This window comes from Lolium rigidum, chromosome 7 (genome assembly GCF_022539505.1).
Source record: "Lolium rigidum isolate FL_2022 chromosome 7, APGP_CSIRO_Lrig_0.1, whole genome shotgun sequence".
NCBI classification, from domain to species: Eukaryota; Viridiplantae; Streptophyta; class Magnoliopsida; order Poales; family Poaceae; genus Lolium; species Lolium rigidum.
The window spans coordinates 204,741,759-204,765,822 of NC_061514.1; the positions used below are offsets into that span (position 1 = coordinate 204,741,759).

The 24,064-nt window shown below is 41.9% G+C and overlaps 1 protein-coding gene across 1 annotated transcript; it reads right to left on the minus strand.

Annotated features, from left to right (window-relative positions):
* Positions 1-5,456: 5,456 nt before the first annotated feature.
* LOC124672465 (protein CHROMATIN REMODELING 35-like) lies at positions 5,457-10,048 on the minus strand (the record flags this gene model as incomplete). Its single annotated transcript, XM_047208687.1, has 5 exons — positions 5,457-7,223; positions 7,509-7,676; positions 8,407-8,567; positions 8,814-8,952; positions 9,461-10,048. Coding segments are annotated over 5 exons (2,823 nt in total), but the record flags the coding sequence as incomplete, so codon positions are not given.
* Positions 10,049-24,064: the final 14,016 nt, after the last annotated feature.

Here is a 24,064-nt window from a genome sequence, read left to right on the forward strand (position 1 = left end):
GTATGGAAGTCGACTTTCTAGATCTAGATCTAGATTGAGCGGTCAATGCGGGATATTAGATCTAGATCTACATAGGGGGATGTGGGAGATGCATGTAGGAAGGGAAGATTTGCTCAAAAAATATGATTTTGTTTGGTCAAATTGGTGAAATTGGGGATAGAAATGGGCAAAAATGAGCTGGGTTGGGAGAAGGCTCGGGTTTGTGTGGAGGAGTGGAGTGGTAGTAGAGTGGGGGAGTGGTTGTTGAGCAGAAATAACTGCCCAGGTTACCGCCGGCGCACCATGACACGGGTGCGCCGGCGAACATAGCTATTTCGGCTATACCACCCCCAGTGCCAGGCCCAAGAGTCATTGCCGGCGAACCAGCCAAGGCGTGCGCCGGCAATAGCGCGTTCTCCGCCGGCGCACCCCGGGCTGGTGCGCCGGCAATGATTCTTGGGCCTGGCCCGAATCGACCGCGGCCATGCCAAGTTTTTTCCCCGGCGCGTCTTTTCGGCAGGTGCGCCCGCGATAGGCTCTCATCGTCGGCGCGGCTGAAAATAGGTGCGCCGGCAACCCTTTCCACCGGCGCATGTGCTAGGTGGTGCGCCGGCACCACTTGCCTCCACCTATAGCCATTTTCCTAGTAGTGTACAAGTATTGATTATTTTACAATTTTGTGCTTCATAGACTAGTATGATCATTTTAGATAAACAACCAATGAAATAAGATGTGTTTAGTATCGATCATTCCAATGTTTTAATCATCAGCAAGCTTAGGTGAAGCAAAGGACAAACAAGCAATTGAACCATTGTGTTTGTGTGACTAATACAGACTACCGACATAATGAAATGAGCTAGTATTAAACAATGTGTGCCTCATATATACTACTAGATCATTCTCTAATTGGAGAAGCGCTAGTTGGAGTTTTCCAATAATAACACGTTATGCAGCCTACAACTATTGCATCTCCAACTGCCGAAGTGAAAGGGCATTTCCCTTTCTAAGTGTGTTTTAGATCGTATCTATGATAAGCACTTGCACGACCCCTTAAAATTAAAAATATCACGACCGTATGTAGTTTTTACGTTGTGTAGCTATAAGTGATGTTGTTGTTTCGAGGGGTTGGCGAGGAATAATGTTGGGGAGGTACTCCATAAAACTGATATTGTGGAGCTCGAGACTAGAGACTCCGGTCCTCATAGGCCGGAGTCTTCGGAAAAGACTCCAACCCCGGAGTCTTTAGTCCGGAGACTCTGGTCCTTAAGCTTCTAGGCTTTCTCAGGCTGGAAACTCTGGCCAGTATGGTTGCTGAAACTATAAAGCCCGGAAACTCATGGGTTAAGTAACCAAAGTCTTTGGAGGTACTATAATAGGCATCCTTCTTATCCAAAGGAAGGTTTCTACTTCCACTCTCTCTCCTCCATCGTCCCAAAGCTCAAAACTCATAGATCTCCCTCCCTAGCCACTCAATTTTGTTGTCCTCTTGGGAATCAAGGGAGGAACCCTAGATCTACACTTCCAACTAAGTGATTTCACTATCCTACCCATTCCATTGAAGATCTTGTTGCTCTTGGTTCTTTGGAACCCTAGTTGGAAGAAGTCGCCGTCAAATCTTACTTTTGTGCTGTATAAGCTTCATGGTCGGTTGTTGGGAGCCTCCAACTAAGTTTTGGAGATTGCCCCGGACTTGTGTAAAGGTTTCGGTTGCCACCTTGAAGGGTACCGCTTAGTGGAGCGTGATCTCACCTTGGTGGCTTGGTCACCGTAGGATAGGGTGAGGCCTTTGTGGCGTTGGTTGGCCATTGTGACACCACACCTCTCTAACATAGTCGTACCTGCTTTAATAAAGAAGGAACTACATGAATGAACTTCACCTCTCCTTGTCTCCATTGTAGTTACTTCTATCTTTTACTTGTTGTATCGTTATTGACTTGTTATCTTACTTGCTTGTCATATAGGTAAATTCACATAGTTGCATATCTAGAGAAATTTTTTCTATGTCAACCCGAAGTTGAAAAGGAACTAAAAATTAAGTAGCGCCCTATTCATCCCCTCTAGTTGCTTATACCTTACTTTCACGGATAGGGCATTGTTTAATCATTGGCTAAACAGGATAGTGCCTCAGAGAAGAAAAAAAAGGAACCATTGTGCTAATCATGTACATCGGCTAGCTAGAAAGTTGATGAAGCACATAAAGGTTGTGTACCTCATGTAAGCTACAGATCATTTCAGAATGTGTATCCTAGAGAGTAAGAGGAGGGGAAAGCCTTTCTCTTCAGTCATCTCACATAATGCTTCATACAAACAAGCAACTAAACCAAGAACATCACGCTAAAACAAGGGACATATATTAGCAGTTTGTGGAGTCTCACTGCAACTCATATAGCGTTAGTAGATTCATTGAAGACATCCACTACATCAAGTACTTAGAGTTGCAGAGACAGCCCCTTCCACTTCATAGTTTCCCATATCATCTCATAATGTTCCCATGATTCATGAACACAAACATGTCGCAAAAGATTAAACAAAAATTGCATGTATCAATAGAAAAACAAGACTCGAAGATTATGGATAGGTGTGGTTCCCTATACGATTTGCCAGAGTCGTGGATGAGAACGTCGGTGAAACAGATCTGGTGCAAAGTCGGCAAAGCAGATCAGGTGTGGTGGACGAGGAAGTTAGCGAGGTAGATCCGGTGCGGTGGACAAGGAAGTTAGCGAGGTATATCATGTGCGTTGGATGACGTTGTCGGTGAAGTGGATCCACTGGGGTGGACGAGACCATAGCATAAGCGGAACCACTAGACTCCCAGATGAGTATATGGTTTTAGATGCGACAGAGATGATCTGGTGCGGTTGACGATGGCGTAGGTGAAGCAGCTCCAGTAGAACAGTACGTGGTTTAGAGGTGCAGCTGGGATGTTTCGGTATGGTGATCGTGGTCTCGTGGAGGTGACAATGGGCTTGGGATGTTCCGTGGGGTGGTCTTGAAGGTGAGAGTGAGGGGATTGGAGTTTTTTCAAAGGCTTGCGGTGCTCTAGAGGTGGTGAACAGAAAAATGAACCCCCACCCACCGATTTAGAGATGGCCATTGATCATGTGTACCAGGGTAGAAGGAGAATTTGCCAACATTCGAAGTATTTTGGAGTAAGTGAGAGGTTTAAGCGTTGGACTGGGATTTTGAATTTGGCTACGGCCGATTTAGAGATGACCATTGGTCGTCTATAAGAAGGTAGAAGAACAAGTCTAAAGTATTTTGGAATAACCATGAGGTTTGGCATTAAACTGAGGTTTTAAATTCTGCTACGGTCATGTAGGATTCATCACGCAGTATACTTTCATACTGTATAGATTTCACATTATCGATACTGACAAATTTTATTATTTCGGTCAAATACTGAAAAGTAGTACTGTTGTGCCACGATGATATCCCTCTGTACTTTATGGAGCCTTCCAGGGGTATTTCAGTTTTTCTTTCCTCATAACATAGTGTTCTATTGATAGTTTCTGCAGAGCTTTATTTTTTTTCCTTATTAGTCCTCGTGCAATATACCAGACCTGCATTTTATGTGCGACAAAACACTTTATACCTTGCCACGGCGTTTTGTTTCAAGCAAAGACTAAGTTCTAGCTGCATTGATCGATACATACAACTTTTTTATTAACTTTATTCAATAAAACATTGGTAAAGATTATACATCAGAAAACTCAAAGCCACATCGCAACACCTACACACCCAATATTGAAAGAAAAACATGACGACGTAACCTTATGCTATAAAAATATAGAAATCCCTCATGAATGAATTAGGAGCCAGAAACATCGTATACCTCGAGACACCCTCTAAGCGAAAGATGAACGCTATAAAAATATAGAAATGCCTCATGAATGAATTAGGAGCCAGAAACATCGTATACCTCGAAACACCCTCTAAACGAAAGATGAACGCTCATCCGGTCTAGTATACTCTTAGAGAATACCTCATGCATACGCCACAAAAGCTGTCACCTCAGACTGCTAAGCAATCTTCAGATAAAATTTGGCATAATCTTTGTCGTTTCTGCCATCAACGCTGACAACGCCACCTACCTCCGCGTGTCCATCGTCACACGCGGCTCTGCATACTACATGACTCTACATCGGTCGGACAACTCTACTGCTACGATGTCATCGAAGCCGTGTGTATTCACGTTGTACAAACGTGGGACGAAGTGTCGGATTTATGGCAGTTCCAGTTCTACCCTACGAGTGGTGCAGCTAAGAGCAAGTACAATAAGTTCTAGTCAGCTGGCTACAAGGATTAAAATTTTATATTTGTGTCTAGTTGGAGGAGAGAGAAGAGGAGAGAGAATGTAAGTGGGCTCTTATGCAAGAGCTAGCTCTAGCACGTGCTCCTAGGCAAGTTGTGTGAATGAAAGGTGGGTCCTCCATTGAAAAAGTAGTACATCTTTATAGCCAACTACTCCCTCCGATTCAAGGAATAAGGCGTCCTCGTTTTACGTGTTTTTTGTTTGACCAAGAATTGATTCAAATATATAAAGATTGTTTGTATGAAATTAGCATCATTAGAAAGTGCTTTTCAATACGAATCCAACGATACTAATTACATATAATATAATCAAAATTTTGTTGCTCAATTTTTATGGTCAAAGTTCGTCTTGGAATACGCGTGCGCCTTATTCCTTGGGTCGGAGGTAGTATTGTACTTGTTGGCTATGTATTGGCTATAGATGACATGGCATCTTGCTTATAGCCAACAACCGGCTATACTATTGGAGTTGCTCTAAAGTGTGTCATCCAACATTACACGGAAAGTTAAAACCACATAATTGCTTATTCCGGAAACCTTGATCAAGAAATGAGACGAGGATCAGTTCCCTAGAAAACATACTACAAAAGAGGTCAGACGCTAAACATGTTTTTTTTCTAGAAAGGAGCCAGACGGCCCCCTACCTCATTGAAACTGAAGTTGCAGAACCAAGGTCTGTTACAGGAAGCTTGCGTTCAATCTGGCAGGCTTCGACGGACAACCAGAACATTGATAATATGATAATAAAGAAACTAAGACTACAACCACCAATAGAACTACCAAACAAGTTAACTGAAACAAGTCGACAGTTTTAAAACTCCACAAAATACAAACCAGCAGTCTGCTAACTGATTACAAACAGAGATATGGCAAGTCACTCGATAAACATAGGCAAGAAAAGCACAAATCCTTGCTGCAAGCGGAGACCTGTCATTTCACCATAATGGGGCAACTGTAACACCCTGCAGAAGAAAACATTATCAATTAAGGAGAATATGGTCGTAAAATTATGAAAAGAAAATTGAAATAGGTATCTTGAAGAAAATTGAAATAGGTAATGTGAAGAAAATTGATTAAAAAAAAGAAATAGGTAATGTGAAGAATGATTCTAGAGGGCCTCTTACTTCAGAACAATGACAATCTTGGAAGATCTGCAAGGCCTGCTTTCACCTTCTATACAAAGCCTTGATATCCTGGCGCATAGTTTTGTTGTCCAGCAACTCGTCCTCACAGTTATCAATATCAACATTGTTCAGTTTAAAGCCTTCTTCGGACGTGCAGTGCTGCTCACTCCATTCAAACCACAGCTTTGGTATGACTTCTTTCTTGAATGCAGTTTCATGGAAATTTTCCTCTAGAGAATCAGCAGCTACAAGCCTGTACACAAACACTTTCTTGTGCTGTCCAGGCCTGAAGGCTCGCCCAATTGCTTGACGGGTAACAGACGGGTTCAAGTGAACATCTAAAATCACAACTCTTGATGCGCCCACAAGGGAGATACCCTCCCCACATGCCTTGATAGAACCAAACAGAACTTTTGCATCAGCAGAGTTGTTAAACTGCTCCATCGCCAGATCTCTCTCTTCTGGACTAGTATCACCAGAGATCACAAAGATCTCCTTGCCTACATGCCAGCCCTTTGTCTTCACCAATAGCCTTTCCAAAAACTTCATGGGAAGTATATACTGACCAAAAGCAAGCACCTTCTCTCCTGCAGAATTCGCAAGCACCAGGATGTTAGTGAAAAATCTCGCCTTCACACCGTCTGTCACATTGATATACTGGACCAAACTATCAATTGTGGCATCCGTCGAGTTGATAGACCTATCTGCAGCAGCAACTTCTGAAATTTCTGACAGACAAGGATGCATGTACAGTGCAGCTCCGACTGCGCTTCCTTTGAAATTTTCATAGGCTTCCAACTTATGAACGATTTGTTTCTGCTTGGGACTGAGTTTCAGGAAGACACTGAAGTCTACTAGGCCAGGTAGTTCTTCTAAGATGTCACCCTTATAGTAGTGAAGCACGTCTTTGGTTAGTTCTCTGAGACTTCTAATGACGTGTGCTTTTCTCACAAAGTTATCATCATTCAGCAGGGTCTCTTCTACTGACTCAGTGAATACATTGCCAGCAACCGCTTTTGAAATCCTGCTACCTGACATTGCCACTTGACACATTATACGTCTAACGATCGGACGAGAACGTTCCATCTTGAGAAACTGTGGCCGTACAAGGTTCAAGATGTTGAACACTTCTCTGACATGATTCTGAAAAAGTGTACCAGATAGGATCACCTTACGGGGAGTTTGTACTCTGCTCAGGGATTCTAGCACATTAGTCTCCCGATTCCTAGGTGTGTGACCCTCATCCATTATCAGTAGGTTAGGGACCATAAGCAACATGTTCCGGCATGCAGCTGCAACGGTGCCACCCCCATCACTACAAATTATCTGCGAGAACTGCGTGTATCCAAGAAATAGGACGCTCATTTTGGCTTGCCAAGAGTTGAGGATTTCCAACTGGTCTGCTCTCTTGTCAGCCTTGACAGAATAGAAATCATACAGTGGTATGTCCTCCACTTGCCACCGTTGAAATTCCCTCTTCCATGTACCTAATATGCCTTTAGGAAGTATAACAAGGGGCCTTGCAGAAGGATACTTTGCGAGGAAGCTCTGAATGAAACTTATCAGCATAAATGTTTTCCCCGAACCAGGGGCATGAGCTAGGATGCAACCTCCTGGTTTCTCAGAGACTAAATTCTTAACCAGAAAGTGGAAACCTGCCAACTGATGTGGTCTCATGTGCTTTGCATGCCTTGGATGGATGGCAATGTCTAACACAGTGAGTTCTTCAGCGACTCTAACATCACCAATGGCTATCTCATCAGCATCCTTCGAACGCGTTTCACAGAAATATGATCTTGACCTTGATGCCTGATATAAGGTAAACATTATATCGTTTGAATTTTCCAATCATACATTTTAATTTCATGATTACCATGTAAAACATTGGAAATATGATGTATGCTGAAGTTCCATATTTGTTACTAAACACAGGTCTTGCTTAATGTTGCCCAGCTCTCCAAAGCCACATAATTGCTATAAAGGATACTAAGTAAGAACTTCCCCAAATTAAAATTAAATGCATATAAAAAATTGTTGGCTGCTAAACGAGCTCGGAGTTATGGAAGCATCACATGAATTAAACAAATAACAGACCTTTTTCCACTGATAATCAATGATTGTGTCAGCCCTCCTCACAATCATACCGCAGACACGACATACATGGCCCAGATCTTCATGAATCCGTATGTCATGATTGCAGTCGGTGTCCACCTCTTGTTTAGTCACTTCTTTCTCACTGGCTACCTCTTCAAGTGTGTCAAGCTGGTCAATAAATAAATACGTAAATAATTATGGAAAACACAAATCAAAAGTAACAATTAAACTGAAAATAAAGTATGCAATTTTCTCTTTGATAGATATCTGATGTTTAAACGACAAATATATTCCCTTCGGCCTCTACCGTAGCAGATACTACCTCCATCAAAAAGCTTAAAGCTTATATTTTTCTTGAAATGTCAAACCAAGTAAAGTTTGACCAAACTTTTAGAAGATTCTATCAACAAATATAATATTTTGTAGATATCATACGAAAACATATTTCATTATCTATCTAATGATATTGATTTTGTATTTTGCATGTTAATGATTTTTGGTAAAAACTTAGTCAAACTTGACATAGTTTGACTTTCTAAAAATAATATAAGCCTTAAGCTTTGGGATGGAGGTAGTAAGAAGATACACTATATTAGAACAATCCAAGCTGTTTTTTTACCAGCGTTGCACACATGCCCAATACCGGCCAGCTAAACAGCTTGGACATGACAGGGGCATCCACGTGTGCAATGCTGGTCATTAAAACAACTTGCACAGGCGGGTGATGTAAACTTAGTTTCATCATTGGGTGTGAGGTGCGGCCTTGTGCGAATCAATTCAATCTTGAGATAAAGTAACGCATGGAGCATGTATATGCACAACAGTTAACTTACAAAATAATAGATTTCAAAATTCTGCAGCAACAAAAATCGTAAGTCTATATGATTACAATTTGTACCTTAGAGCTTTCGATAGCCAGTGAGAAGTCGTTCCAAAAATCCTCCAGACCATCACTTTCCCTTTCTGGTTTATCCTCTTCCTCCATGGGCTCATCCTCCTCCACAGAGCTGTAAGTTTCTGAAGGCAAATCAAGTACTGCTGGATTTGCTTCATTTTTTCTTGGCAAAATTTCAGCATCTCCATCTACCTGGACCTGGGAGCTTAGGTGCAATTTCTGTAGTTTTCTCTCCACAGGGCTGTAAGTTTCTGAAGGCAAATCAAGTACTGCTGCATTTGCTTCAGTTCTTCTTTTCCTTGGCACAGTTTCAGCATCTCCATCTACCTGCGAGCTTAGGTCTGATTTCTGTTGTTTTCTCTCCACAGGACTGTGAGTTTCTGAAGGAAAATCAAGTACTGCTGGATTTGCTTCATTTTTTCGTTTTCTTGGCACAGTTTCAGCATTTCCATCTACGTGGGAGCTTAGGTCCAATTTCCGTTGTTCTCTCTCCTTAGGAAGAGAAAGATTTTTTTTTGTTTCTGCTATCCTCTCTGCATAGCTAGCAGCCTACATTGAGCAGCAAGAGTTATGGCTAGATGATGAGAACTTTCAACTTTGAATTGGAATGGATTCAACAAATATCGACCATTTAATACCCCATTATTCAGTACAAGAGAAAGGATTATTTGTGAATGTAAGATGCATTAAGAAATTAGATGGATGAATACTAACCATTTCATACCCCATTATTCAGTACAAGAGAAAGGAGTATTTTTGAATGTAAGATGCATTAAGCAATTAGATGGATGAATACTAAGAAACACTGAAAACAATGATCACAGATTCACGGTGCCCTTTAGAGATACCGACGTGCAGTGCAGGGTTTGATACGAAATACTAGTTTTTTAATTCATGCAAAAAAAATTCGAAAAGGGGAACATAGCCCCGGCCTCCGCATCGATCAATGCACACAGCCTTTTTATTGTGAAGTTTCAGTTCATGCATGTAGGAAAAGATAGTAGAGTGTGTAACATTTGAAGTTCAGTAAAACAATTGCAAGTGAAGAAGTACATACAGCCAGATCTTGTTTACGTTCCTCTTCAGGTCTTTCGTGCAATATAACTCTCTCAAAATGAGCTGATGGTTGATAGCTGGACCAAGGATACCGAGTCATTAAAGCTGCACTTTGACCATATGGAGCAATTCGACTGTTTTGGTCTCGACCAAGTGTGGTTTCAATTACTTCGTCAATTCCTTTTGTTGTCGCACATGTGGTGAGAGTACCAGTCCATTCTGATTGTATCAGTTGTTTGCTTTTCTCAGGTGTCAACTGTTGTTTTTTCTCAGGTGTCAACTGTTGGTATCCTGCTGTGCTTTCATCTTCATCATCCGAATCAAGAATTATTATTACTTCCTTCTTCTGTTCAGTTTGCTCGATAGAGCCGTTGATCAACTTAGTTTCAGCACTCGCTAGGTAATTCGGAGTGGGATCACACAGAGTAGAAATGATATTCATCACTTGGACCTTCCGAGCATACGAACTTCCAGAGTCCTTGGTAACACTGCCACATCCCAAACTGCGACCCGTATTCGCAGTAGGAAGTGAAAGACCACTGACGGGGTCAGAAGCCTTGATTTTTCTGCGGTAATACAAGCCTACAGAGACAGGTTATTGATCACTAATCACACTAGAGAGGATAAAATAAATTTGAATCAGAAATCAAAGTAGCACTTATGCTGACATTCTAATGTCCATGACAAAGACAATATATGTCACATTTATAATTTTAAGCATACAGTTTCAGTTGGACAACTTTAAAAGTCCCCATAAAATACAATGACCAATATGCAGTAGCCAACCACTCAATTAGGAAGCATAATAATCGACGAAAAAATAGGCACCGGTTTTCATCACTCATAGGTTTACTACTAGAGTGACGCATAGTACAAACTAGATACCTATGTCGTTAAGGTAGAGCTGAGGATCGAACTTAGGCTATCTAGCCCACACTCCATGGCGAGATGAACCACACATGATCCATATGACAAGACAATTAAGTAGAATAACTACTTTCCAAACTAGTGAAATAATGACAAGACATCAAAGTCGACACGATCCAAGTCAAGGCGAGATCATGGGCGGATGCGGATGCATGAGGGCCACGTCAACCACTCCCTTAGACTAGGTTTCTTGGGCTGAGTTGTATGGCATGGGTGTTGGTCTACTCTTCGGACTTGTAAATACAACTTATTTTTCTATCAATGAATCGAAATGCAAATCTTTTTGAGTTTTTGCGAAAATAATAATTGCAAGACAAAAAGTAGAATTAATATTTTCTAAACTAGTAAAATATGGCATGACATACCAAATAGGGCATTGACACCACAAGTTCCATTTTTGATAAAACAGCGCAAATTACATGGAAAGAGAAAAAAAACTGAAGAAACAAAACCGAGCAATCCACCATATGGATGAAGAAATTACAAAGGTGGTATAACCAAAGCAGGGTGAGGGCCGCAAATACCTTAAATTTCAATCTCAAATGGATAGATTTAGTGGCAATCAACATCTCTCCTCACTCTAGCTCTCAAGCTAAACAAAACAAGTCCAAAAATAGCATGTTCAGGTCGCGATACAGGCTTATAATGCTACTTGCAGAAAAGGCGACAAAAATTGCCAATTGTCACCCTACCTCATGCTCAAACAACACCATCCGTATATGAGTAAAAATGAACTCAAATGGTAAACCGGAATGTCATCATGAATTCAGTACTCCATATAAAGCCTTCTCTATTGTTTGGCAGAATAAGAAAAGATCAAATAAGGTGGATGCCACGTATAGGTCATGAAAGATGAGCAGGGTGCAATAGATGCGTAAATCACCTAAATCTATTTTATCTCTGGAATCCATGAGCCATGGCCTGCCATTTCTAAACTTTGGCACGCCTGTATTTGGTCAAGACATGTAAAGCCCAAACTACTGAATCCAGATATCCATGCTCACAGGTACTAACTGATACTACATAAATCGAAGTTTTTTTTTTTAACAAATCTGACCCTTTGTCTAAACTCGGAGCAAAGTAACCCTATCCAACAGTTTAACCAAACCTGGCCATTTTGGCACTGAGCTTACAAATACCAGCGCCACAAACCATGTAGTTAAACCCTTGGCCGAGGAAATTCCCATTAAGCCCACCCTCTTGGAAATGTCCCTGTCTTTTTTTCTTCGAAAAGAAGGATAACCCCTAACCTCTGCATCGATTGATGCGCACACATATATTATCAATTTGAAGAGTGTCCAAAGCCAAAACATTGGTGTCAAATAAAATGGTCTTACAGAAAGAAAAAGAACAATAACGCCAGCTCTTCCCAAATATTTACCGCAACCCATCGCCAATGAAAAAAATGACCGACAAAAGCTCCTCATGCCTGAAGAAAGTAGATTTACATTTTCTGTGGTGCAACGAAACAGCCTTTTCAGCTTATTCCTACGACATGTTCCTGTGTGTTCACAATTCCTGTAAACACGCCATGATATCCAACTCGCAGGCTTTTGCTTCTATACTTTGCCCTTTTTGCGGATCAAAGAGGCCCTAAAACCCTCCAAAAATGGAAGTAATCTCCCCCAATCAAACCCCGACAAAACCTAGAATCCAAAACCGCCACAAATCCCAATCCAAGACCTTTGCACCCTTCACAAACCCAAACGCGATACCGGAAGGAACAACCGCCAGAGCAGCCAGAGCCACCAGGGTATCACATCGAAGGTAGAGGAGGATCATGAGTGGAAGAGGTGGTTGCTCACCAGAGAGTGTCCCAGGGGGATCTTCGCCGGCGGTGGCCATGGCTGGCAGCCGCGCGCTGTGGTTTTTTCGAGGGAGGAGAGGACTGGAAAAGCGGCGTTATTGTCGAACCGATGGGTTCGTGTAGTCGTGTAGGAGCCTCCGCTTCGGTCCCTTGTCTCCTCGTTTCTCGCGCGAGTGGGTCACTGACGTGACGACCGGAGAAGCGTCAGCTGGAAGACGGGTAGGCTGGCATTGGTGAGATGCTAATTTTGGAGGTGAAAAGGTCCAATGGAAAATAAATGTAGTACTCCCTCCGTCCTCCGTAAAAAGGTATCAAAATTTTATTCAAATTCGAATGTATCTATACACTAAAAATACACTAAAGTGTGTCTAGATACATTCAAATTTAGCTAAATTTTTGACATCTATTTATGATGAGAGGTAGTACAACAAATGGCTTTTAGTGGCTAACTAGTTGTTCTAATAAAAGAGGCCGTATGCATCACTTGATGCAGAGGCTGGGGATGCCCCATTTCGAAAAAAAGTGGCTGGCTAGTTATGAATCAGCTGTGATTATCCTTTTTGAGATAACTTTTTATGGGTAAAAATAGTGAGCAGCAACCATTTTTTTCTTATAAGAAAGAAGAATATGGATTATTTAGGGGAGGTTTTTTTAGGGTGAAATGTTCTAGCTCACAATAAAAGATTTAAACTTTTGTGTGTAGTTTTCAGGCTTATTCACGCTCACCAAATGACGTCCCTGAAAGCGCCGCACGGTGCAACAGGTGTTGGATGACCGAAATTTGGATTGAAATCTTGAAGGCTATAAGCCCACTTTTTCATTGGCAATATGTTCAGATGTGAACCCGTCTCCGAGGAGTGCAACTCACGGGTGTGCCAGACGACCTCGTCTGGCGGTGGACGCCTAACGGCCAGGACACCTCCAGATCCTTCTATAACGCCTTTTTACAGGGGCGATTGTATTTGCTAGTTTGCATGTTAGGACAGCTGTTGAACGGGTGAGCTGTGGTCTTCCACATCCGTCAAGAGACCCGTTGTGTGACCAATCAAAAGCGACTATGGTGCATATACTTACGGGCTGGCCTTTCTCCAAGAAAATTTGGCATGACATCTTCTCATTGGATTTGATCTACGGCGACCCCCCTCCTGGTTGAGGTTACTTCGAGGAATAGTGGTCGCTAGTGCAGCGATCAACCCTTCGGCAGATGCGCAAAATAACATCGTTGTTGATCATGCTCACGACCTGGTGGATTTCGAAGCATCGAAACGAGGCCGTCTTCGACAACGATTGGACTTGGTGGATTTGTATGTTTAAAACACTATATCCAGAAAAGTATCAACATGTAGTGTTTCACATGATCTGTTTCCTAACACGATTCATCATTCATTAAAATTGTGACAATAGAATAGAAGATTCGAAAAATTGTGCTAATGAAGCACTTGGGTAAACCTTTGGAAAGAATAAGAGTTTAGTATTTTCCTTATTTACCTTTATATCTTCGATTAATATTCAAGGTAGTACTTTTCGGATCGGAAAACACACGGCACGCCATTTTGCCCCGCACCCAGAAACTGAGGTACACTAAAGCAAAATTAAATAAGGGAGGATGGTTGTGTCCTCGTGTTTGGCCGTAAGGGTGAGCGGGGGAGCTGTGAAACAGGGAAAATGGGGTTAGACCGATCTTATCAACAATCAGGGTAGGCGGGTGGCAAAATAGGGAAAGAAAGCAGGGTTGATCGAGTGATCGGCGAATGGCTATGTCGGCGGTGGTCCGCATGGACAAGAGAATGTTTGGCCAACATGAGTAATTGGTAAAAAAACAAATCTAGAAGTTAGTGACGATATAGTGGAGGTAGGTGCAAGCAACTTCTCTTGTTCTTACCGATCACGACGAAATGACTTGATGTAGATTTGAACCAAGCTTTGGCGGATGTAGAACTTTGGAGGTTGTGGTTGATAGGTTTAAATCAATCTGGATGGAATCACGACGTCTAGGTTGTTCCGGTGGTATGAGGGTATGAGTTGAGAGTACTCGATGCACTATATTGGGGTGTGGCGGCGGTGACACAAACTAGGGTGACGCTAGGTTTTAGGGCAAGGTCTCGGGTTGAGTAACTCATGCATGTGGGATGGGAGATGCAGGCCTGGGCTGGTTGATAGTTTTGGAGATGCATCGCTGCTATTTGATTGGGCTAGGATTTGGGCCCCAAAATTTTGGGGGCCTATGCCATCATGTAGCTCGCGGGTCCTTGTCGACGGCCCTAAGATGACCCAACCTTCTTCGTTTTCTGCAGTAGTAGGAGCCCACCAAGAACAATCAATCTAGAGCCCCGCTGAAGGAGGATCGAAGGGCGAAAAGCACTTTGACCACCGTTTCCATTCTAGAGGATAGGAAATGGCATTGCAACTTGTATGAGTTTCTAAGAAAGGAAAATTTCCGCACAAAACTCACCATAATGGAGACATCAGATCTACAATACACATGTCACAAGTCTGTCACCAACGGATGCAACTACACCATTAGGATAAAGGAAGAAACTGGTGATTTTTTTAATTCATCATTGACATCACTCTCATGTATGAAGCATCGGATATCGATGAAACCTATCTCTACCAAGAGAGGACCTCTCCCAACTAAATACCCCCAACAACTACTACAAATTGGTCCACTCGTGCCTCTCAAAAATAAATATGTTGGAGGCATAGGATGTGATGACCTCTCCGACGATAGGACAAATTGGATAGTTAGCAAATTTTTATTCTATTTCAATTTTAGGAGGGTCAGGAATATAAAGGTGATGACTTTGAGATGCAAATGTAAGTGACCCTAATGATGAAACAAGTAATATGGATACACAATTGCAAAGGTACAAGGAAGAAACAAAGTGAAGGAAGCGAAACAACTGAGTCGGGCGGAGATGAGACGCTAGAGATGATTCATGTAGTTCCTTCTCAAGGGAAGTACGTCTACATTGAGGCGGTGTGGCACTGCGAAGGTAGCCAACCGCCACAAAGGCCACCTATTCCTCGATGAGCACACCACATAAGGGGTGCCCACTTCTCCACTAAGCAAGTTTGCCGAGGTGGCAAACCTTCACAAAGCGTTGGGGCAATAATCCACAGGTTTGGAGGCTCCCAACATCATCTTGGGCTAGTGCGAACACCAAGCTAGCATAAATATGATCTCTTCTTCAAGGACCTCTACAAGAGGAGATCGAGGGTTCAAGATCCACTAAGGATTGGTGGGGGGATTTGAATTTTCTTGGGTAGGATTGTAGATCAGACCCTCCTCCATCGATTCCCAAAGTTTGGGCAAGATTGGATGTCTAGGGAGGGAGATTTAGGGCTTTGAAACTCAGCAACAATAGAGGAGAGAGAGAGAGAGTACAAAAAACTTAGGTTGGGCTGGGGAAGAAGGCCCCCTTTTATAGGGGCATTCAAATCCAACCGTTTTCTCTGATCCGCGCATGACCGGGACTAGCGCTCGGTGGAGCGGTACTAGTTCATTCTTTTTACCGTTGCAGCCAATGACTTGAGATGTGGGCTCTCTGTAGTACTACCGGTACAAGTACCGGACAAGTACCATATCAAGTACCGTGAGCGATACCAGGCACGTTAACACCAAACGTTTTTCCTTGTGCCGGTAATTGACCGGTACAGCAGTCGGTACTACCGCGATTCACAAAACAGGTGATTCGAGCAATGGTTCCGGTCATGGTACCGCTCGAGTACCGCAAGGGATACTGTGCGGGTAAATTTCGAATGCTAAGTGGTATTGGGAGCGGTACAACCGCTTCCAAAAATGGGAGATGTAGTACAGCTCGCACAGTTCCAGCGCACGTGTACACATGTGTTGGAGGCGGTAGTGGTAAAAACCTTCAATCCTTTGTCATTTCAACACCTCTCCAACCTGAGCGTTGCAACACGCACACAAAATCAGAAAGATCTACACCTAGGCCTAGCGTAGACACAACTTTCGTCTTGATCCTTCCGATTTTTAGGGGTCACCGATAATGTTGTTGATGGCGGTCAACACCGTTGGGGAACCCCAAGAGGAAGGTGTGATGAGTACAGCAGCAAGTTTTTCCTCAGTAAGAAACCAATGTTTAATCGACCAGTAGGAGAAAGGCGTGACTTCTAAAGGTGTTGCTAGCTGACTATTGGCAGGGTGCACTACCGGCGTCAGCAACAACGTGAAACCTGCACACAACACAATCAAAGTACTTTGCCCCAACTTACAGTGAGGTTGTCAATCTCACCGGTTTTGTTGAACACAAAGGATTAAACGTATCGAGTGTAAAGAGATGTTTGCAGTAATTAAAGAGAACAGTGCTTGCGGAAAGTAAACAAAATAGGATTGCAGCAGATGAATTTATCTGTGTAAAGGAAAGGACCGGGATCCACAGTTCACTAGAGGTGTCTCTCCATAAAGATAAATAACATGCTGGTGAACAAAATACAGCTGGGCAATTGACAGAATAGATACCATACATGACAAGATGATTACTATGAGATTCGTTTTGGCATTACAACATAATGCATAGACCGTAATCCAATTGCGTCTATGACTAATAATCCACCTTCCGGTTATCGTCCGAACCCCTTCCAGTATTATCTTGCAAGCAACACATTATCGCATTAAGCAATGTGTGTAAAGTAAACAATAGAATTACCCTTGGATAAAACATTATTGTTTTCTCCCTAGTAGCAATAACACATCTACAATCTTAGAAGTTATTGTCACTCTTCCAGAAACTAGATGCATGAACCTACTATCGAGCATAAATACTCCCTCTTGGAGTCACAAGCATTTACTTGGCCAGAGTATCTACTAGCAACAGAGAGAATGCAATATCACAAATAACATATGAAAAATATATAATCGATCTCAACATAGTATTCAATATTCATCGGATCCCAACAAACACAACATGTAGCACTACATAAGGATGATCTTGATCATGTAGGGCAGCTCACAAGATCTAAACATGAGGCACAAATTGGAGAACACAACCATCTAGCTACTGCTATGGACCCATAGTCCAGGGATGAACTACTCACGCATCACTTCGGAGGCGGGCATGGTGATGTAGATACCTCCGGCGATGATCTCCCCCTCCGGCAGGGTGCCGGGAAGAGCTTCAGAACCATCCCGAGCTAGGGTCTGCAATGGCGGACGCGACGGAACTTTTCATGGATGGAGGCTCCGGTGTTTAGGTTTTTCCCGAGATCGTGAATAAATAGGCGGAAGGGCGAGGTCGGTGGAGGCCAGGGTGGCCCAAACCACCCCTTGGTGCGGGCCCACCCTTGGTCACGCCATGGGGTGGTCTGGCCGCCCTGTGGCACCTCTTCGACCCCCCCCTCTGGACTCTATCTTCGTTACGGTAAAATATTAACTTCGGCTTTTGTTTCGTCCAATTCCGAGAATATTTCCTGTATAACTTTTCTGAAATACAAAACAGCAAAAAATAGGGAACTGGCACTATGGCATCTTGTCAATAGGTTAGTGCCGGAAAATGTATAAAAGTGCAACGAAGTGTGAGCAAAACACATATGAATTGGTGTAAAACAAGCATGGAGCATCAAAAATTATAGATACGTTTGCAACGTATCAGCATCCCCAAGCTTAACTCCTGCTCGTCCTCGAGTAGGTAAGTGATAACAAAATAATTTTTGAGGTGACATGAAGCCGACACAATCTTGATCAAGTTATTGTAAAGCATTGTAAGCTGGGATCAAAGTACTCTAAACATAGGCATGATAGATATAACTCTAACAATAGAACTTAGAAACTATGTTATTACATGAAAAGCAACTCAAACAAAGGAACATGAATAATTGTGCATTGAAAGCAACTGTTTGTTTATGAACATAGAGAAAACATAGCAAAATGGTACTCAACATGTCCGTTATGAAGTAGCAAAACATAAATGCTAGGACACCTTTAAAGTTCAAAGGGTGACTAGATACAAGTAATTTAAGAACAAGCAATAGCATATATAGTCGTGAATCAATCAATAATAATAATTTTAGGACTATGCACATTATACTAAGAATGAAAACTATGCTCTCTTAATTGGTGCATAAAGAAGAAGGTGAAGACTCAACATAAAATTAAAAGAAATACTCTTTGCAGAGTAAGCAAGATTAACAAGTTTTATAAACCTTCCAAAAAGTATGGTACTCATTAGCTTTGAGCTCTCATTGCCCCTATCATAAGCATCTTGAATGGTTAAAGTTAATGTGAGTGCAAATATGAGCTATATGCTTGACAAATCACAAGTTGAAAATCTCATGCCTCTTGAATACGAGTACCTAAACCTCATGCTACTCAACTTATGTCCCAAATAAGTTCTTGTCATTGTAAGTATACATGTATCATCGAGAATGCCAATGGGATACCTCCTGCTCCATGATATGGAAGTACTCCTGCATAGGAGCAATCCCATGCCAAAATGACAAGACAAACAGACAATGGGCATCTCAGCAATCCTTTTATTTACTATGGGTATAGCTTTTTCTTGAAGATGCTTCATAGAATGCTCACTATGGTTCACTGTAAATTTCCACCATGAATGATTAATGGCTTAAATTGGCGGCCCAGATGTTTCTCTAACACATATACAAACTCCATGGACTTACAAGTTTCCATTTTATTTCGCACCGATAGGCATCCATAAACAAAATAACATGACATCAACTAAATAGGAATAAGTGCAATATTGAAAGCGTTCCCCATGAAACCATGGTTGTGCTAACTCCCAACTCGCAATTTGCAAACATATAAACTTCATAAGATAGTCACAATGGCTCAAGTTTATTAAGTGCAAGAAAGTAAATGTGCCATCAAGTTCGTGAGAGCTTTACTAACTAATTTTCTCATGCCAAATTTTAATTTGGAAGATAAATAAAAACATGATGAATATAATTGGAATAGCAATAATGCCAATAGGTAGATATGGTGGACACAATTGGCAAACTTTGGTTTTTGGTGGTTGGATGCACGAGTAGATTTCATACTCAGTACAAGCGAAGGCTAGCAAAAGACTGGGAGCGACCAACTAAGAGAGCAATAATGGCCATAATCATGCATAGCGACAAAAGCATTATCAATCGAAGCATAAAGTGATATCACAAGTCAAAAATTAAATAATATAGAGGCTTTAGTTGACTGGTTATAGTCATAACGTGGTATAAGCATGTGCCAAGTCAACCCAATAAAGCATCACCGGAGAATACCACAATATTATGCTTTGTATGATGGAAACAACACATGATTCTTTCAATAGCACATTATGCACTCTCAGCTATTTGAGACAAGTCATGCTACAACAATAAATACTAAACATATGACAAGAATAACATCCAACACGATATGCCAAAGTCTATGCCACGGTCTAGACAAGCTTCCTTTTGCATCACTATAGGCATGAAACATTTTACCCGTCTCCAACACCAATAAACTTATTTGAAATAACTCTCAGAGATGAAAATCAATATGTATCAGAGAGCTAATCATACATAAATGAAGAATACTAAATAGCTCCTAAACATAATTCCATTGAACATAATTTGAGTGAAAGATCAAGAGCTAAACGCAGTACTATAAAACTAGAACACTCGCAGAACAATAAGAGCGAAAACTAGAGCGTTCTATGCAATTAAAATGGAGTGTGTATTTCTCCAAAACAAATATGCCGGGATCCAACCATATGCTACAGCAAACAAAACTAAACAAAAATAAAAACAAAAATAAAGACACTCCAAGAACAACACATAGCGTATGAAGCAATAAAATATAGTTCATAGAAAGATGACCTGTTGCTTTGTTGATGAAGAGGGGATGCCAAGCTTTGACACTTGTACCTCTTGGATATTTCTTGGGGTGACATGAGCATCCTCAAGCTTGAGCTTTTGTCCATTCTTCATCTCATTACACCATTCTTCTCTCCCTACACTTGAAACTTTTCTTCATACAGAACTTCACACAATTCTTATTAACAACATTAGTGCGATCAAAATAAAAAAATACACTTGGGTTCATTTCTAACATGTATAAAACATCTATTAAAACATTAGCTACTGTAGAAACTTCTTCAAAAATATGTTTCCTCAAAAGAACTCAAAAAGAAAGAGATTAAGATGCAAATGCAAATAGTGGCAGAAATCTGTCAAAACAGAACAATAGGTAAAGATCGATTTAAAAAAAAAAATCATCGGTTGGTCAGATAGAAAAGTGTTCAACTAACGAAAGTTATATAATAACCTGGGGCATATGCAAAAAAATTGGAAGCTCAAAATTACTTTCTGGCTGGGAATACGATATTTTATGGTGACAACACAGAATCTGTTTTAGGACAGCAACTTCCTCAAATCTTACTTTCTTCCTATTAGAGGATATTTTTGGCCCAAAAAGTAAATAAAAATGATAAGGAGAGGTTATTACAGAGGTAAAAACTTCCAAGACTCAACAAAAGAAAAATTACAGAAATAAAACATAGGTTATCTCCCAAGAATGCTTTTTTAACGCCTTTCAGCTAGGCGCGGAAAAAGAGCTAGCATCAAGTATTATCAAGTGAAGAAGCATTGAGATCAATAACTTCCTCTAAAACACAACTTGTTAAAATAGGCACTTTAGATACCCCTGGATATGATTCAACGTGTAAACCACTCTTAGTTGTACTAAAAGTTTTATCAATTTTGAACATATTATGGGGTTTTGGTTTAGGTACCTTGGGAACATACATGATTTTTTGATCTTTTACCACAAAATATTTCTCCTTCTTAAACCCAAGAGAAGAAAAAGTTGAACTTAAAGTTTCCATAGCCTCATGTAGTTTACCAATCTTAAGGTTTATATTATCATGGGCATTGCTAGATTCTAAAACAGTGATTCTTTTATCGATACTTTCTATTGATTCATTAATACTGCTAGCATTATCAAGGAAATTTGGCAAACTTTTCTCTAGAGAGCTCAGTCTTTCTACAACCTCTTCCAAAGTGATCTCAGTTTTAACTTGCAGGCTTCCAAAGCAGGAGTACCCAGAAAATTACCCCCCGTGAGAGTATCCAAAACATATCTATTCCAGCTAGATATACCAACATAAAAATTTCTAAGGAGGATCATGGTAGAATTTTTTTTAGTACATCTATGATGAGCATTACTTATTCTATACCAAACATCTTTCAAACTTTCTCCCCCTTGTTGCTTAAAAGAACGAACCTCAACTTCAGGAATACTCATTTTAGCAGAATTAAAATAGAACAACAAAAATAAAGCTATAATAGAAACTATTTTTTGTGTTTTTGATATAATGAAGCAAACAAGACAAAGTAAAATAAACTACAAAGTAAAGAGATTGGAGATGAGAGATTCCCCTTGCAGAAATCCTTTTTCTCCCCGGCAATGGCGCCAGAAAAAGTCTTGATGACGATCAACACTGTTGGGGAACCCCAAGAGGAAGGTGTGACGAGAACTGATACGTCTCCGACGTATCGATAATTTCTTATGTTCCATGCCACATTATTGATGATATCTACATGTTTTATGCATACTTTATGTCATATTTATGCATTTTCTGGAACTAACCTATTAACAAGATGCCGAAGTGCCGGTTCCGTTTTCTCGCTGTTTTTGGTTTCAGTAAATCCTAGTAACGAAATATTCTCGGAATTGGACGAAATCAACGCCCGGGTTCCTATTTTCACCGGAAGCATCCAGAACACCCGAGAGTCGCCAGAGCGGGGCCACAGGGCCCCCAGATGATAGGGTGGCGCGGCCCACCCCCTGGCCGCGCGGCCCTATGGTGTCGTCGCCCCTTCGACCTTCTGACGCCGCCTCTTCGCCTATAAAAAGGTCCCTGACCTAAAACCTCGATACGGAAAAGCCACGGTACGAGAAACCTTCCAGAGCCGCCGCCATCGCGAAGCCAAGATCTGGGGGACAGGAGTCTCCGTTCCGGCACGCCGCCGGGACGGGGAAGTGCCCCGGAAGGCTTCTCCATCAACACCACCGCCATCTTCATCACCGCTGCTGTCTCCCATGAGGAGGGAGTAGTTCTCCATCGAGGCTCGGGGCTGTACCGGTAGCTATGTGGTTAATCTCTCTCCTATGTACTTCAATACAATGATCTCATGAGCTGCCTTACATGATTGAGATCCATATGATAAGCTTTGTATCGCTACTAGTTGTGTGCTACTCATGTGATGTTATTAAAGTAGTCTATTCCTCCTGCATGGTGTAAAGGTGACTAGTGTGTGCACCGTGTGGTTCTTGTCGTAGGCTATGATCATGATCTCTTGTAGGTTGTGGAGTTAATTGTCATTATGATAGTATTGATGTGATCTATTCCTCCTTCATAGTGTAATGTGGACAGTGTGTGCGCTATGTTAGTTCTCGGTTTATTTTGCAAAGATCTATTATGCTCTAAGGTTACTTAAATATGAATACCGAATGTTGTGGCGCTTGTTAACTCCGGCTTGAGGGAGCTCTTGTATCCCTACACAACGACTGGTGTTTGTCATCCAACAAAAGAGTGTATGTAGCACATATGAGAAAGAGTTATTTATTATGCGATCAATGTTGAGAGTGTCCACTAGTGAAAGTATGATCCCTAGGCCTTGTTCCTAAATATCGCTATCGCTGCTTGTTTACTCGTTCTACTCGCATGTTTACTTCCTACAATATTACTACCATCAACCGCACGCCAGACAAGCTATTTTCCGGCGCCGTACTACTGCTCATATTCATTCATACCACTTGTATTTCACTATCTCTTCGCCGAACTAGTGCACCTATTAGGTGTGTTGGGGACACAAGAGACTTCTTGCTTTGTGGTTGCAGGGTTGCATGAGAGGGATATCTTTGACCTCTTCCTCCCTGAGTTCGATAAACCTTGGGTGATCCACTTAAGGGAAACTTGCTGCTGTTCTACAAACCTCTGCTCTTGGAGGCCCAACACTGTCTACAAGAATAGAAGCTCCCGTAGACATCAAGAACCGCAGCAAGTTTTCCCTCAGTAAGAAACCAAGGTTTAATCGACCATTAGGAGAAATGCATGACTTCTGAAGGTGTTGCTAGCTGACTATTGACAGGGCGCACTACCGACGTCAGCAACAATGTGGAACCTGCACACAACACAACCAAAATACTTTGCCCCAACTTATAGTGAGGTTGTCAATCTCACCAGTTTTGCTGAACACAAAGTATTAAACGCATCGAGTGGAAAGAGATGTTTGCAGTAATTAAAGAGAACAATGCTTGCAGAAAGTGAACATAATAGGATTGCAGTAGATGAATTTATCTGTGTAAAGGAAAGGACCGAGGTCCACAATTCACTAGAGGTGTCTCTCCATAAAGATAAATGCTGAGCGCGGAGTTGATGAAGGAGAATTTATGCGCAACGTTGAGTGGAACCCCAAGAGGAAGGTATTATGAGCACAGCGGGAAGTTTTCTCTCAGTAAGAAACCAAGGTTTATTGACCAGTAAGAGAAAAACGTTCTCTCCCGAGGTGTTGCGAACCAACTCGTGGCAGGGCGCACTGCCGGCGTCAGCAGCAACGTGGAGACCTGCACACAAACAACCAAGTACTTTGTCCCCAACTTTCAGCCGAGGTTGTCAAGCCGTTGACGTCGAAACCCCCGGCGGGCGGAGACGGGCAACACAAGAGAGCCGGGAACAACTAGGGCTGCGGCTGGCCCCGGTCCCTCGGAGCGACGGCCCGCAAAGCCTCCTCGGTCGCACGTCCGATGCTATCGCAAGGGCGTGCCACCCGACCTATACCCGGTCGGGAAAGTGTGGATGATGCCTCGCTTAGTTTCCTGCATGGCATACACGTAAACATTAAATACGAGCCTCGATCGGCTCTCGA